Source organism: Corapipo altera, unplaced genomic scaffold, assembly GCF_003945725.1.
Source record: "Corapipo altera isolate COAL_440 unplaced genomic scaffold, ASM394572v1 359, whole genome shotgun sequence".
Lineage (NCBI taxonomy): Eukaryota > Metazoa > Chordata > Aves > Passeriformes > Pipridae > Corapipo > Corapipo altera.
This window is the reverse complement of record NW_020884948.1, coordinates 133173-148759: the sequence shown is the minus strand read 5'-3', so window position 1 is coordinate 148759 and position 15587 is coordinate 133173. Positions and strand designations below refer to the sequence as shown.

Genomic DNA, 15587 nt, shown 5'->3' with positions numbered 1-15587 from the left:
TGGGGTGGTGTGAGAGGCAGAAAAGACTGTGATGCTGTGTAAGTACTGCTCAGCAATAATGAAAACATCTCTTCATTTAAAACACCATTTTCAGTACAAATCCAAAACATAGCCCCATACTAGCTACTGGGAAGAAAATTAACTCCATCCAAGCCAAAACCATCACAGGCTTTCAAATTATTTGGCATCTCTTTTGCACTTGTAAGGAATTTCTGACGTTGGTGTTCAAATTTAAAGAATTAGTCTAGAGAGATACAGCAATTCTCCAGCCTACTGCTACCTGTAACCAGCTTGCGTTTATATGTTGATCCCCTTTATACCACCAGAACAAATTATTTTCTACTGAAGTGGTATGTTGGTTATTCATTTACATTTTGGGTTTGAGGCCTTTGCTTTCCCTACCGCACTTTGCATATGGATTTTTTAATGATTGGCCAAGTCCCAAGCGTATTTCCTGAATTTGGCCATTCTATTGTTTGTTTGGGTTTTTTTCTTGTTGTTTTCTTTTGTTTGGTTGTGGTTTTTTGGGTTTTTTTTGCTGTAGATGTCATTGTGTTAATCTCCTTTCTACGGGATAGTGTTTAATTGGATGATAGTGCTAAGTGTGGCACTAGCTAGCCCCGTTTTGGTGAAAATGAATTAAGGTAATTTACACTGGTTTAATGATAAATCTTTAGTATTTACTCATGTTTATTGAAATAGTAACCATTTATATAAACAGCTGACTTAGCAGACCTGAGGAACAGGCAAGCAGCTGTTTAAAAGGGGAGTGCTTTGCACACCTTTTTTTAGGGTTTAACTGTGGTGCGCGTAGGACTTCACAGAGTGAGTTCTTTTCACGTTTTTAAGTTTAATACACTTGAAATTCATTTTACACTGTTAGGTTCTACATCAAAGAAACACCTAATTTAACCTTCAATAAAATGTTAATAATAAGCTTCATGGCAAACTTAAACTTCTTCTAAGACTCTAAGTTCTCCCTGCCAACTGGAACTATGCAAGGCTTTAAGAGCATTTGAAAAAGATCTTACAAAGGCAGTAAATGAAATTTTCTCTGTGTTAAGTTAAATTTTAATGTCCGGACTTCTTTCATAGATCTTTGGTGCTGTAATCTTTTTTAGTAAATTGTAACTCTGACTTGTAATCTCTCTTGAGTTGGGTTCATTTTTCGCACAGGTTTACTTCTAAACCAGCACACAGTTTTAATTAATTCAGTGGTTTTGATTTCTTCTTCTTCCTATTTTCCTCTGTATCGTGTTTTGTCTGCTCCATCCAGTTTTGGTTTTTTATTCCCTTTCCTTGTATATACTCTTGTACTTTTTCAACTCTGCATTAAGTCACAAAACTGACCTATGAAAGAGGAAGGGTTGTTTTTTTGGGGTTTGTTTTGTGTGATGGGATTTTTTTTATTATTTTTATTATTTTGAATTAGTTTATAGTGTAATTGCTTGGCTCTACTCTTAGGGCCAGCATAAGTTGAGTGATAGATTAGGCCTTATTGTCAGCTCGGAGGAGTGGTAAAAGGAAGAAGGGAATCCCAACCACTGTTGACAAGCTGGTGAAATGACTCAACCGTATAGCATATGACTATAGTAACTGGTATACTAATTAGTACTTGTGTAGTGACTGTACTTGGGGAATTTAGTAATTACCATGTAACTGAGTAGTCTGTGTTTATGGGGTTTTCTGATGTTTCTGAGGTTTTCTATTTTTCTTCTGGCTTGGACATCTGTACAGGTCAGTCCTGGCCAATAATAATTGCTCCACATGAGAACCGCTGTATTTGGAAAGGAAAGGAACTGGGAACTAGCTAAGAAAGAGTGCAGACAAGGTAGTTAAGTGTAATTTCACAAACCTGGACTTCTCTGTACCCAACAAAGGTCTTACATGCAGATAGGGAACATGTCGTGTTTCTTGAAGTAGAAGGTGAGATCTGATAGTCGTGTAAAGAACTGGCATTGATGACACTCAAAGGAAATTGCACTTGATGGTAAGAAAGAAAACTGAGGCAGACTTGCTGTGTCTCTCATGTGTTACCTTACAGGAAGAGGAGCAACACCTCTTACTGGTGGCAGTAGAAATGCTGAGTTCAAAGATAAAGCCACCAGCTCAAAACAAGAAATTCATAGAGAAGTTTTTATCTCTAACCTATTTAAGGTCAATGAAGAAAGAAATGTGTTAATGGTTTGGACACGTGAAGCTTGTTTTGGGTGTTATCAGTGACGAACGCAATTGAGTTGATGTGTGTCTGCAGGTGAAATGTAAAATATTAAATGTGTTAGTAGCAGAAATATGTTACTGTTAATTTGACAGCAGCAGGAATACTGGTTTTCCCTTAGCATTAGTGACATTTGAGACTGCAACTGTAATAATCTAGTATTTTTTGTGTGTTAATAATGCTTTCATACTCTGCAGGAGTGTAGGAGTCTTGTATAATTTTCTGATAATGTACTTAGGGTTGGGTCATGGTGGATTGTTTCTCTGAGAGTGTAATAAAGCTAAAGTTAACTTTGCTTTTTTAACTTTTTAAGTCTTTGTCATCCTGGACCTTGCCCTTCATGCCCAGCCTTTGTGACAAAATCATGTGAATGTGGACAAACAAGGTAAGAATGCTTCTACTAAACAAAAAAAAGTTAAGTTATTGTAAAAATAAAAGAATAGTTTATTAAAATTTTAAATTAATTTTTTTGTGGTTTATTAAAAGTATACTGAACAAAGTTTTTTCTGAGCTGTTACTTTTATTTGTGGTTAAAATAATTTGGAGAATTTTATATTTTTAAAAAATGCAACTACTTTTAATTTTTCAAGAAAAAAAAATCAAAATAACAAAGACTTATCCATTTATGATACATGTAGCTGAATTGTCCAGGCAGTCTGTAAGTTGATTTGATTTTGAAATCTTGTAGTAGTATTTATTTAATTTGGTAGAAGACTCCAAGAAATTAGTAGGAAAAGGTTCACATCTTTTCTATCTGAATGGAAAACTGTCTTGAATTACTTCATTCCAGAAGTAATAATTTCAAAAATAATGTGTACTTTTCTCAGAAATTGTACAGAGAGCTCTGTAGTATAGTCCAGATTTGAAGGCTATTGTTTCCTTGCATATTTAATGCATATAGTGTCATTGCCAACAGCAGGATGGTACTACCCATACTATCTCATAATCAGTTGATCTGAGTCTTTAGAATCCCTTTTTTAGCTACCTAGAACTGATTCTGTGTAATAAATTGTTTGCCCGTACTTGTTTACAGAACCAAAGCAAACAAAAACCTATTTCAGTGTTAGCACATGATCTTAATTTTTTAGACGGTGGTGCAGAAATTTTTGTGGCATTATTTGTAGTTGAAAGGACTTTCTCTTCAGTAGAAAAATGGATTGGTTGTAGATTACTGAATTGCATTTTACCTAGTAAGATCACCTCCTTTTTCTGTCGTTTTTGGTTGGTTGATTTTTTTATGTTTTTTTTTAATTGGGGTTTTTTGGTTGATTGGTTGGTTGGGTTTTGTTTTTCTGGCTATTTCTGACGTTTAAAAATTTAATAGGTGAAAATTCACATGATAAAACTTTGTTTTATTACTTTTTCCAGTTGTCAGCTACTTCACCAGATTGCTGATTTTTGTAATTCTACATTTGATACTTAAAACTTGTTTCAAAATAGCATTATTTCACATGTCCTGTATTAGAATCCAGGTTGTATGGCATGGCACCTCTTACTTTAGGATGTTTTGAGGTTACTGTTTTAAATTTACATTTTACAGTCATTGTATGGGCCAACCAGAGTTGAAAAACAGGAGAATTTATTGTTTTGTCCCATTTTTTGACAATTTAATTAAAAACCCAATTCTTTTCATAGACTACTGACCCACTGTTAAGGCCCACATTCTTATCTGCATTGTGCTCAGTGGACTTAGGATTGTTTAAGTCTTTGGAAGGATGTCTGTATTAGAAACATCTGCTTTTCTGGCACAATGCATAACCATACACTAGGTTCAGGTTTTAGTGTCACCCTTGGTTTTTTCCCCCCGTTTTCTTCAGGAAAAAGTCTGTAGCCTCACTACTGTGATAAGTGTCCTACTTTAGTGGGGTGGGAGAGGGGAAGCAGGTGAAAAAAATAGGGGTATTATTTCCTCATGAATAAAAAAACTTTGGCATTTTACTGAAAATGCATTTCCTTTTAATCAAATACTCTGTAGATGTTAAGGTAGCTGACAGACTATGGTGTTATTTCTCTGCAGTCATTCAGTTCGCTGTGGCCAATCAACAAAAATTCATTGTTCTAATGTATGTGGAAATACTTTAAACTGTGGTAAGCACAGCTGTACTCAAGTGTGCCATGCGGGAAAATGTTCACCTTGCCAGTTAACAGTCCAACAAGGTAAGTATTGAAATTTTTTATGTATATCCATCCTATGCTATGAAAACAAGAGGGTAAACAAAAACCAACAGTACCAAGAGGCAAGTGCCAATTTTTACGTAACAAAACCAAACTCTGTTGTTGGAATCCTACCACGATGATTAGGCTGTTGGAGCATGTACCTTATTAGGACAGGCTGGTGATACTGGACTTTGTTAGCTTGAGACAGCTGAATACTGGCCTTTCAGTAATCAAGAAGACAGAGAGAGTCTATACATGTGTGGAGGATGAGAGACAATGAGTGTAAATTGAAAAGTTACAACTAGCTGTAAGGAAAAACTCTTTTCTTGGAGGTTTTCAAGACCCAACTGAATAAAACACTGAGTAACATGGTCTGATCTCATTGCTGACTCTGCTTTAAGTAAGGGCTTGGACTAACTGATACCTTCTTATCTGAATTATCCTAAAGTCCTACTGAATCTTTTACTATAATTACAAGACTTAATTAAACATTACGTGGAAGAAAAATAGGAAGAGGTATTTCAACAAGCTTCTAGTGATTTGTGTTAAAATTTTCCAAACTTGGTCTTGAATGGAAATTGAATTGAGTAAGTATGTATGCCAGTGTACAAATACATTTTCATAGAACAGTTTATATAGAAAATTGCAAGTTAGTTTTCTCAACTTTTAAGGTAATAATTAACTTCCTATGTATACTGCTTAATAAGCAAGCTTTTTCTGCAGATAATACCTCCCCTTTAGTTTTTATCTTCTTATCAAAACAACTAATGCTGGAATTCCAACTTCTGCAGGACAGAAAACCTCCATTGCTGAAATAAAAACTAACTGTAACAATTTTTCACTTTTTACCTTTATATATATGCTGGAAGTGTTTTATCACTGATATTCTCTTGTGTTGTTTTCTGTGAAATATCTCTTTCTTTCAGTGTGTTACTGTGGAAGCAACTTTAAAGAAGTATTGTGCGGGTCAAAGGAAGAATTCTCTGATGGATTTGGGAGTTTCTCATGTCAGAATATATGTGGCAAGTAAGGTCACTATAATTCAGGCTTTTGAAAAGGAAAAGGTCGTCTTATTCACATTGAGTGATCGTGATACTCTTAGATAATTCCCCTTTTAAGTTTTTGCTTGTTTTGTTATTTCTTTGATTTTGTTTTTTTTTACCAGGAAATTAAATTGTGGGAGGCACAACTGTAAGCAAGTATGCCACCCTCAGCCTTGCCAGCTTTGTCCACGACTTCCACAAGTAGTATATCGCTGTCCCTGTGGTCAGACTCCTCTCAGCAAGTTACTGGAACTAGGATGTGTTGAACGTAAAATATGCACAGATCCTATCCCGTCATGTGGAAAAACATGTGGCAAACCTCTTTCTTGTGGTAGCTATGGTAATTAGAAATTTCGGTATCATAATATTCGAAGTATCTCATAGTTTAAAACAAAACAAAAAAAAGTGGTCCTTAAATGTTTTATTTCAATAAATAATTATTTGATTAATGCTTTTGAGTTTTAACCAAACTGAATTTAAAAACCATTGCAGAGCCTGCAGTCTGGCTGTTTGCTCATAATGATGCTTTAAAATCAGGAAATAAAACCCAACTGCACATAAGCTTAATATCTTTGACCAGTGATGCTCCTGATAAATATGAAATTCCAGGTCACAGATTTTATTTTTTTATTCTTAATATTTCTATTTTCATTTTACTAGAGTTCATTCATACATGTGAAAGCCTTTGCCATGAAGGAGACTGTAGACCATGTTCTCACACATCAAATATTTATTGTAGATGTGGCTTCAAAAAAAAGGTGAGTATGTAAAGCTTGACCATGGAAACAGATAATCTTTGTTAGTTTTTAAAGCTGTGGAGAGAAAGGAGCTGAAGTAGTTGAGGAAAAGAAAACTAAGAAGCATAAGAGGTGCTGTGCTCCTTAGTTGCAAGAACCTGCATTGTATACTGACTGATACATGCTAATTAGATTATCATCATCATGGCTAGGCTTCGCGAATGAAGATTTGGGAATTAGATTATACTGAGAAGCTGAATATAGGCTATTTACTATGGAGGCAATTTTTGAAGTATTTTGGCAAAGTTTGCACAGAATTCTACTAGTGTAAGTGGTCTGCAAAATCCTATATTATCCTGGAGTATTTGTATAGCACAAAGAATGGTAGTTTTACCAAGAGTAAAGTAAACTGAGAGAAGTCAACCTAATTAAAACTTTATAGCAATATCTTACAGATTTCTTGTAGATATTTTTGTAGAGAATTTGAAGTTTTTACTGATTCCCATTCTTTGTACATTTATACAATGACCCTGCAGATTCTCATCTATTGTTATATAATAATTAGTATATTTTTAAAGTATACTACTTTCTGTAATCATAGCTTTGAAATTTTTGCTACAATCACAGGAGTTCTGATGACTTTTTTGAACCATTATATATCGTCTGCAATATATCATTCTGAATATATGTCCATAGGTACATAGAAATGACTGCGAGTTTGCTAGAGGTTGGAACAGCTTTCTCCTACAAGTTTGCCGAAGGTAGTTATGGGGTAGAAGGCTTCAGATTGTATTTTGAGTCCTGAAATAAAGTAGTGAGGTTTTGGTTTTAGTTTATGCAGCTTCTCAGACACCAGAAAGATGCTTCTTAAAACGTTAAGAGTGAACTACAGTGATAATATAAATCAGTCATGAAAAATGTGATACTCAGAAATGACAGCTCAGAATATAAAACTGTGATGACTGAAGGTTCAAATGTCAGCAATGTTGTTTTCATCCATCACATTTTTATGTTGAGATCTTTAGGTATAACTTCTTAGAGCATAAGATTTGACTTTACTCTTTCTTTCTTTTTTTTTTTTTTACTCATTGCATTTTTGAGACGGTTGGTCAAAACACAAATTTATGGACTGTCAAGTATTCTCCAGGAGATCTCTGTTGGTTTCCATCATGCAAGTTTCTGGTTTCTTAGGATGGACCTGATTTTGTCATTTCACAGCATTATCTGCTGAATTAAGTGGAGAATACAAAACTACAATTTTTATTTAATTGGTATTGACTGTTTATGGAAAAAATATTATGTTAAAATATTTGAGGATTTTTTTCCTACTCTTGTTTCACTTTTGCATACAGATGTGTTATATGCTTGAAAACTGAGTGTGCTGAGTCTTTATTATGTGACCAAGAGTTTTCTAGATAAGTGTGGTTCAACTGTTTCATCCGTTCTAACCTGATGACTCCCTGTTTGTTTCCTAGGAAGTCCCATGTACTCTTCTCAGAAATAAAGGTACAAGGTTATAATATATATATAATGTGAAATTGTTTTAAAAAATATATGCAGCTCATAGTAATTTGAGATTTGATTGACAAAGTTGGCAAACAACTGATCAGTACTCCTTCTTGTATCTGTACTTCTGTGTCAAGTTGGTCATTGCTGCTGCTTGGTCATGGTGCTGGTCATGCTGCTATTTTGGGGAAGGTGTTTGAAATAAACATCTTTAATTTTCATCCATCTTTTACATAAGGAAAGACTTTTTCACTTTTGATCTCAAAGATTACAGACAAATCTGTCTATTTCATTTTGAACAGTTTTGTGTGCCACCATATTCAATAGTTTGCCCCCTCCCATCATCCTATATATCTTTAGGTCAACTTGCACAGCTCAGATTCAAAGTAAGAGTTTTGCTCTGCTCTTGCCCAAGTTTCTGGGGAAATACAAGCTTTGATTCTGCTTCACATGGTATGCTGCTGATTTTTGCAACTGGTCTTTGCATCTGAGCTTGGCAGATAGTTCCTGTTTGATGTTTCTTGGTACTCTGGATGTAGCATCTCAAAATTCCCCTCAGTGAAATCTTTACTTGAATGGACCCCTGTCATACTGAGGTACTTATTTTAATATGCATATTTCCTAATTTAAACTTTCATCTATGTCTTTGCTCTTGTGGAATCCAGAAGTGATTGCTTTTGTTACTTGTGTATGGTAATAAGGATGTTCTTTATTAGCGCTAGTTTCATGAGGATATCAGCATAGTTGTTTTTAGCTGTTACTGCCCTACCAATTTAAGCAGTCTTCGATGTTTGTAGTACTTCATTGTATCCAAATACCCTGTTTAGGTTATGGTGTCAAGATTAATGTGAAATAAACTAGCTTCAGGTATTCTGCTCTCCAAAATCCTTTTGAATAAGGGTTTATTTAAAGGAAGGCAAGTATCCACATGGGGAATTAATGTGGGAGAACAAGTAATTTAAAAGTTTGCTTGCTGACTTACTCTCTGTTAAGTCTTTTCTAGACCATGCCCTGCAACAGCCTTAGCATAATATTGTGATTGCAGCTTTTGTTTTCAGCATAAGCAAAGACATAAAAGTTAAGACTTTTGGGGGGCTTTTTTTTTTTTTAATAGCTGCTATTACATTCATGTGCGACAAGCGATGCAACAAGAAAAGATCATGTGGACGACACAAGTGTAATGAGGTCTGCTGTGTGGTAAGTTTACATGTGGTTTTATAGAATTGTTTGGTATGGTGTATGTTTGGTTTTGGTTGTGATGTTAACAGTCTTTTTTTCTTTTATATCCTTACATTTTTGTGCATCTTCATTCTCTATTTGCAGTATTGGTCATGCTCAAAAAGTTTGTATGTGTGCATTTATTTTGCAAAATTTGTTTTATGGTTATCATTATAAATATAAAACCATGTTCCAGCTAAATGCAGTTAAATCAGTGCAAAAGGGCTTTTCGTCAATGCAGTGATTCCAGGGAGAATGTAGAGGGGAAGGATATTACTTAATAGAAGAAGTATAAACTATGATGTAACTATGTCTGCAACAAAAGTCTTAACAGAATCTGCTTTAAAAATTGTGTATCCATTCAGTGATGGAAAAGCTGTATAGATCTGGCCTAAGCTATTTTTTGCACGATAGCGTTTTGTCAGTTACTAGTTATTGACCTTAGAGAGAAAAAATAAGCCAGTGGCATTTATAGTTCAATTATGCTTTTTTTTTTTTTCCTTTTCCTAGGACACAGAACATAAGTGCTCTTTGGTTTGTGGTCGTAAACTCAACTGCGGGCTTCATAGATGTGAAGAACCCTGTCATCGGGGCAGTTGTCAAACATGCTGGCAAACAAGTGAGTTATGTGCAAAAGTACATTATTTCTTATTTATTATAGAAATATATTAATTTAACTGGTCAGTCAGATAGGGAATGTGATCCATTTCACATTGGTGAGGAGAGAGACATGTGATATATATTCTAAGGATACCGTTTACAACTGGAAGTGCCTTAACTGCAGTAGTCCATGAGTCTCTCCTATATTTTATGCATGTTGATATAGTTAAAGACCTCCACTTTTTTGGAGACCAACTTTTCATGGAAATATTCTGGAAAAGAGAAGGTACTAGAGCCTCTAAAGCTCACTGTACTTGAAATAGCATTGTAGTCTGTCTTAATAGCCTATGAATATGATGCATGTTGACTGTACCTCTCTTTAGAAATATAAATATTTCTGTGTCCAAACATTTCTCTTGACGAAGCAAAATAGTAATCTTAGTGTCTCAGAGGTCCTGTTAGTAACTTCTGGTCTAGTTGAGACAGCATGCAGGTTTTTTCTGAGCAGTTGCTTTTGTTCAGAGGATTCCATGGGTTTGATGTTTAAGATCATTAAACTTCTCCACATTGCTGCAATATTTTTGAGGATTTTAGTTCACTCTCAGACCAAGGATTCATATGCCTCTCATAACCTGGAGAGAGCTAAGGATGGCCTCCTGTGTAAATTGCTTCACTGTTGGATGTGATGCAATATAGAGGTCAGTCTTCCCTGCTGATATTTTGCGGCAAGGCCTTGTGGCCCTTTTCTGAATTCCGGAAAAGCAGTTACCTACTCCAGGATAATTATGGTAATTTAGCTTAAACCTCTGTGTCCCTGAAGGTTCCTATTCTGAATCTATCCAGAGGTAAATCAGCTAACCAGTATCTTTAAAGATTTCTTACCTGCTTTCCCTGAATGCTGCTAATTGAGATTTCAGAGGCACACATTGTATGTTTCTATATGATTGTGACCCTGTAGTCGATCGTGAGTGCTTCTCAGCACTAAGAAGGCCATTCTTGACTCTGTCTCACCTCTCTAGTCACCACTTTGCTGTTGGGCTACATCAGCCATGGTATCAGATGCTGTGGCATGATCAGCTGCAAGCCACTTGCCTACTCATTAGACTGGATTTCTTGCCCCTGCTTCCATCTCCAGTACTGTTCTTGCTGGGAGTGGTGAGGGCTGACATCAAGATGCAGTACTAGAGTACATCTACACTTCTGTGGTTCTGTGTGCCTCCCACATACTTTTCCTTTCCAGTGTAATTTCATTAGTGCTGATAGGTGAGGTCCCTTTCTGTTCTAGGGTCTCTTTATGCACACCTGGTCTGCTTCAAGACACCAGTACATCTCTTGGGGAAAATAAATAATGTGAGCATTAGAGACAATGCTTTTTTTTTTTTTAATTTTCAGATATTGTATTTCTGTTTTTGGATCAGACCACTCTGCACTCTCTCCCCATTATCCTCATTAGTGCTAGTAAAGGGACTTTCGTTATAGTTAAGATTTTTAACCTGTCACTTGTCATCAACAGCAAGCGGTCAGTGTAGCTGTCTAACATTCATATCTTCCAGGGACCTTGGTCTCTGGTCTTTCATCTTACTGGACTAGGGAAGATCTGTGGCTTTGAAGCCTAGAGTATTATAGGTTGTTTCAAGACCTGTAGTGAGGGACAACTCTTTCCTGTGCTTCCTTTCCCCAGAAATGGACATTCTGAATCTTTTCTACTTCTTCCTTCTAACTCATAACATTTTGTTCTCCCTGGAATTATTATTTGCTGGAATTTATTGTAATTGAGTCTCCTTAGAGAAGAAAAATTTATTTTGTTAGATTACTTGGGAGGAATCAAGGTGGATGCATGGGAAAATGAAGTGAAGACAAAATAAAATGAACAAATGAAGCTGCTGGTCAACATACTTATCTGACAGAGATCTGTGCACTTCATGTCTATCCTGTCATAGTTAGTATCTTTTAGTATAATCTCGTTCTCTGTTCAGTGTGTGAGAGATCTGAGTGCCATCGGCTAGAAACTTGGCTGCAGACCACGGGAGCATGTAGCAAGCATAATTTCTAATAAAATCATCAAAGTCTAGTTTTCTTGTGCAAGCCACAAAAGCTAATAACTTCACTGATATCAAATATTAGTGCTTAATATAAAAAAACCCCAAAGCTAGAGTAAAACATTTGCATGGTATGTAAAGATTTCTCATGGATGAGACATGCAAATACATGTAGCCATTAGGATGTATTTGACTTTTTTTTTCAGGTTTTGATGAGTTAACTTGTTATTGTGGTGAATCTGTGATTTACCCCCCTGTCCCCTGTGGCACTCAGCCACCAGAGTGTAAAAAAATATGTACCAGGCCACATGACTGTGATCATCCAGGTAAGTCAGACCATTTAGTTTTGCTTGTGGGGTATTTTTGTTTTGTACTTGGGTTTCTTTTAATCAAAACATAGAAAAGTGTACATAGGTCTGTTTGAAACTATATTTCCAGAAGTCTTCCCTTAAAAGCCAACCAGTTTAAAACTTGCAATGAATACTACTAGTGGTACTTCTCACTGATAAAAGCATTGTCATTTTTTTCTGATTGTTATTAGTAGTCATCATCATCATGGCTGGGCTTCGCGAACGAAGATTAGGGGTATTAGTAGTCACAACACATTAAATGCTACATTCCAGAGATCAAGTGCTCTGTTGAAGTAGTAGGATAATCTAGTGAACAGTTAATTTCTGTGTTCTTTGGAATTACGTTGGTTGATGGCAAAATAAATAGCACAGGTCAAACATGTATGTTTTCTGTCAAATTCTGCCTGATAGTATAAGCCTACTCAGAAGTTAGAAAATTATCTGCTATTTAATTTAGAAAATATGGAAGAGTATTCACCTAAACACCTGCTATCATAATTTTTAAAGAACACATTATTCTTCAATGAAACAGCATCCTTCCCATAAATTGTATAATTTTGAAATGCAAACTCTCGTTTAATAGTCTTAACTGTCTCCTTTAATGCATTCAACTGAAGTATGCTAATAAAACTGTTACGGCTTTTATTATCTCTGTGGCTGCAGTGTACCATTCATGTCATAGTGAGGAGAAGTGTCCACCCTGTACTTATCTCACTCAGAAATGGTGTATGGGCAAGCATGAAGTAAGTTCTGGATGATTAATGTTTTTGAATACTAAACAATTTTCTAGGACTGTAGGCTTATATTTTGGTTGCTTCTTTGGAATAGAATATGTTACTAGAGTTTGAGTTTAATGTGATTAAATTGGAGAAGTATGTCTTTTATTCCATATGCATTCAGACCAACTGCTGTATTGGACTATGGTATAAAGCAAAACTCAAGTCTTTGACCTAAAATGTTTTAATGTTAAGATTCTTGTGTGGACAGTGCCAAATAAAAGTGTGAACAGTAAAACCATTTTGAGATTTCCATTGATAATTTTTACTGTTAGTTGTCATCTTTTTCCTCCCCTCGTTCAGCTGCGAAGTAATATTCCTTGTCATCTCACTGACATTTCCTGCGGACTTCGCTGCAATCAAATGTTAAAATGTGGGATGCACAAATGTAAAAGAATCTGTCATAAAGGAGAATGTCTTATAGATGAAGAGTGTAAACAGCCATGTATTATTCCAAGGCTATATTGTAATCATCCCTGTATGGCTCCGTGTCATCCCTCTTCACCCTGCCCTACAACCTCATGCTGTGCAAAGGTTAGATACACAAAGAAAATTAATTACAAAGTCACAGGTGAATCATATGGTTTGATTAACAACCAGTAACAGTTGTGACATGTTTGTATATTGATAGCATGACATTTTTTCTTTAAACTTACATTATTGATTTTTTTAAAAATGAAACTATTAATCACTTTTAGTTAGCCATTATTCCACTAAAATGGGACTTTTTAAAGGTACCTCCCTCACACCCCTCCATGGCGATAAAAAGACAAAGCTTTCTAAAAGCTACTTTCTTGTGTGATACAACAGGTTGATCTTCAGTGTGAATGTGGAAGAAGAGAGGAGAGTATGATTTGTTCAGAAGCATCTAATAAGTATCAAAGGTTGGTACTGTAATAAGTCTTTTAATTCCTTACTGGACTTAATATTTTGCAGTTTGATTGAATTTCAGGCTTGACTAAATGTATTTAATTCACAAACTTCACAGTTTTTTGTACTTTGACATACAAGTTTGGGGTTTTTTTTTATTTTTTTATTCCCTTGAGCTTTCTTACCAGCTTTGCTGTACTAGAACACTTCTTTTTTTTTTTTACTGTTGAATTAGTCCAGCTATGGGAGTGTGTCAAAGCTTGACTCTTCCATTTGTGGAGCAGTGAGATACAGACTAATTTGTCAGGTCCAGATTCAGGCTCCTGAATGTAAGGTGATTGCAGTCTGTGTGTGAGTTGCTGTCTAAGTTTCCAATCGTGTATGATGGAACCTAGTCGATAGAGATTATGGATGCTTAAGAGTGATATGATGTAATCCTGAAATAGCTAAATTTAGGCTGGAGAGCTCTGGCATCTAAATCTTAGGATATGCTGCTTTGTTTCTCCTAAACACTAGCCATAATCAAATTCTGACAGAAGAAGGCTCAACACTGTGCTTAATATTATCTAATGAAAACAAGGAGAAAAATGTGCTAGTCAGAAACACTCAAGAACGATTTTAGGCAATACTGAGTTGAATGCAAGATACATGTACAGGAGTTTGGTATTTTTAAGGTCTATCTCACTGTGAATACAAATCAGAAGACTGACTCAAACTTTGAAATACCAGATTAAGTTTACATATGCTTGTCACTAATGATAAACTGGGAAGGTAACATACAAGTCCAGATTTTTGAAGGCTTTATTTCTCTGCTGGTCAGGCTCTGCCAAAGTATTCATGCAAGGAAAATGTTCCTTTGAAGCCAGTGAGAGTCCTTGCATGCGTAAGATGAACACAAATGTATTAATTTCTCTAATCAGAATCCAGATCAAGAGAAAGGGAAAGAAACATTCTGTTTAAAGCAAGTGTTTGTTAGTTCAAATGTGCTTGTATGTGCTTACAAATTACTCTTGACTCATGATATTAACAGAAGTAGCATTTAATGCCAGCTAAGTTTGGTAACTTCCAGCAGTTCAGATTGCTAAAAGATTAACATATTATGATCTTGTGGAGGGAAATCTGTCTTTTTTCCTGCCACCAGATCAAAACAACTAAAACTATGAACAAAAATAACCTAACAACAAAGTAAAGGTCAGCAAATTAGTGGGGTATCTAAGTTTTCTCAGAAACATTAGAGGGAGGATGAAACAGCTTTGAGGTTTGTCAGTGAATGCTAGTGAAAGAATGTCCAAGGGAACAGGAAAGGGAGTGCGCCGCTATATCTGTACATATGGTACAAATGATGATGTCATATCATCTAATGTCCCATTACTTAGACTTTGTCACCACCTGACAAATAAGAAACTGATGGTGCCTCTCAGTGCATTTTGGATTTATTTAATATGATTAGCCTACTTCCTACTTCTAGCCTAGAACCTGACAGATGATTAGTTCTCTGAATATGATGCAAAACATATAGAGACAAACATATTCTTTTATCTGAATTTAACCAAAAAGATAGTTCAAAGGATAGAATATTCCAGTTTTAGAATTTTGTTTGAAAATTATATGGGATATTTCACTGAAAAATTACTGTATAATTATGGTTATACAAATTTTAGCAAGCGAGACTGGGAAGACGTTATTGAAGAGAATGATGAAGAACCTTTATAAAGATAATAGTAACAGTCTCAGTAGGCATTTTGCTCTTTCCATATGGATTGTATCATCCATATTTTCTAAGCAAATTTCTAACTACTTGATAAGATTTTAGTTGCACACAGTTAGCAAGAAACACATAAAAGGGTAGTTAAAGCTATATGGTCAACTGTAGTTTGTGTATTAAGCAAGTGTGGAGAAAGAGTATTCACCTTGCCTAGTTTAGACTTTCTTAAGAAGCATATCCTCTTGTTAGTCTTCCTCCTAGTTCTTGAGGGGGATGAGAGTAACATCTTAATTTGGATAGATAGATTAGACTCCTAAAACCAGGTGATGTGGAACTAAGAGTCCCATTCTGTAATCTGATGAGAAAAC

At 35.5% G+C, this 15587-nt stretch overlaps 1 protein-coding gene across 6 annotated transcripts in view; it reads left to right on the top strand.

Annotated features, from left to right (window-relative positions):
- Window positions 1–15587, top strand: part of NFX1 (nuclear transcription factor, X-box binding 1) — a 72422-nt gene that overhangs the window by 26822 nt on the left and 30013 nt on the right. For all 6 annotated transcript variants that reach the window (XM_027662821.1, XM_027662819.1, XM_027662820.1 and 3 more), the window contains exons 6-17: window positions 2532–2603; window positions 4236–4375; window positions 5302–5401; window positions 5541–5758; window positions 6079–6176; window positions 7631–7661; window positions 8776–8858; window positions 9390–9498; window positions 11725–11844; window positions 12532–12611; window positions 12948–13178; window positions 13455–13528. In XM_027662821.1, coding sequence (XP_027518622.1) covers window positions 2532–2603; window positions 4236–4375; window positions 5302–5401; window positions 5541–5758; window positions 6079–6176; window positions 7631–7661; window positions 8776–8858; window positions 9390–9498; window positions 11725–11844; window positions 12532–12611; window positions 12948–13178; window positions 13455–13528 — 1356 coding nt within the window. The remainder of the gene's footprint in view (window positions 1–2531; window positions 2604–4235; window positions 4376–5301; window positions 5402–5540; window positions 5759–6078; window positions 6177–7630; window positions 7662–8775; window positions 8859–9389; window positions 9499–11724; window positions 11845–12531; window positions 12612–12947; window positions 13179–13454; window positions 13529–15587) is intronic.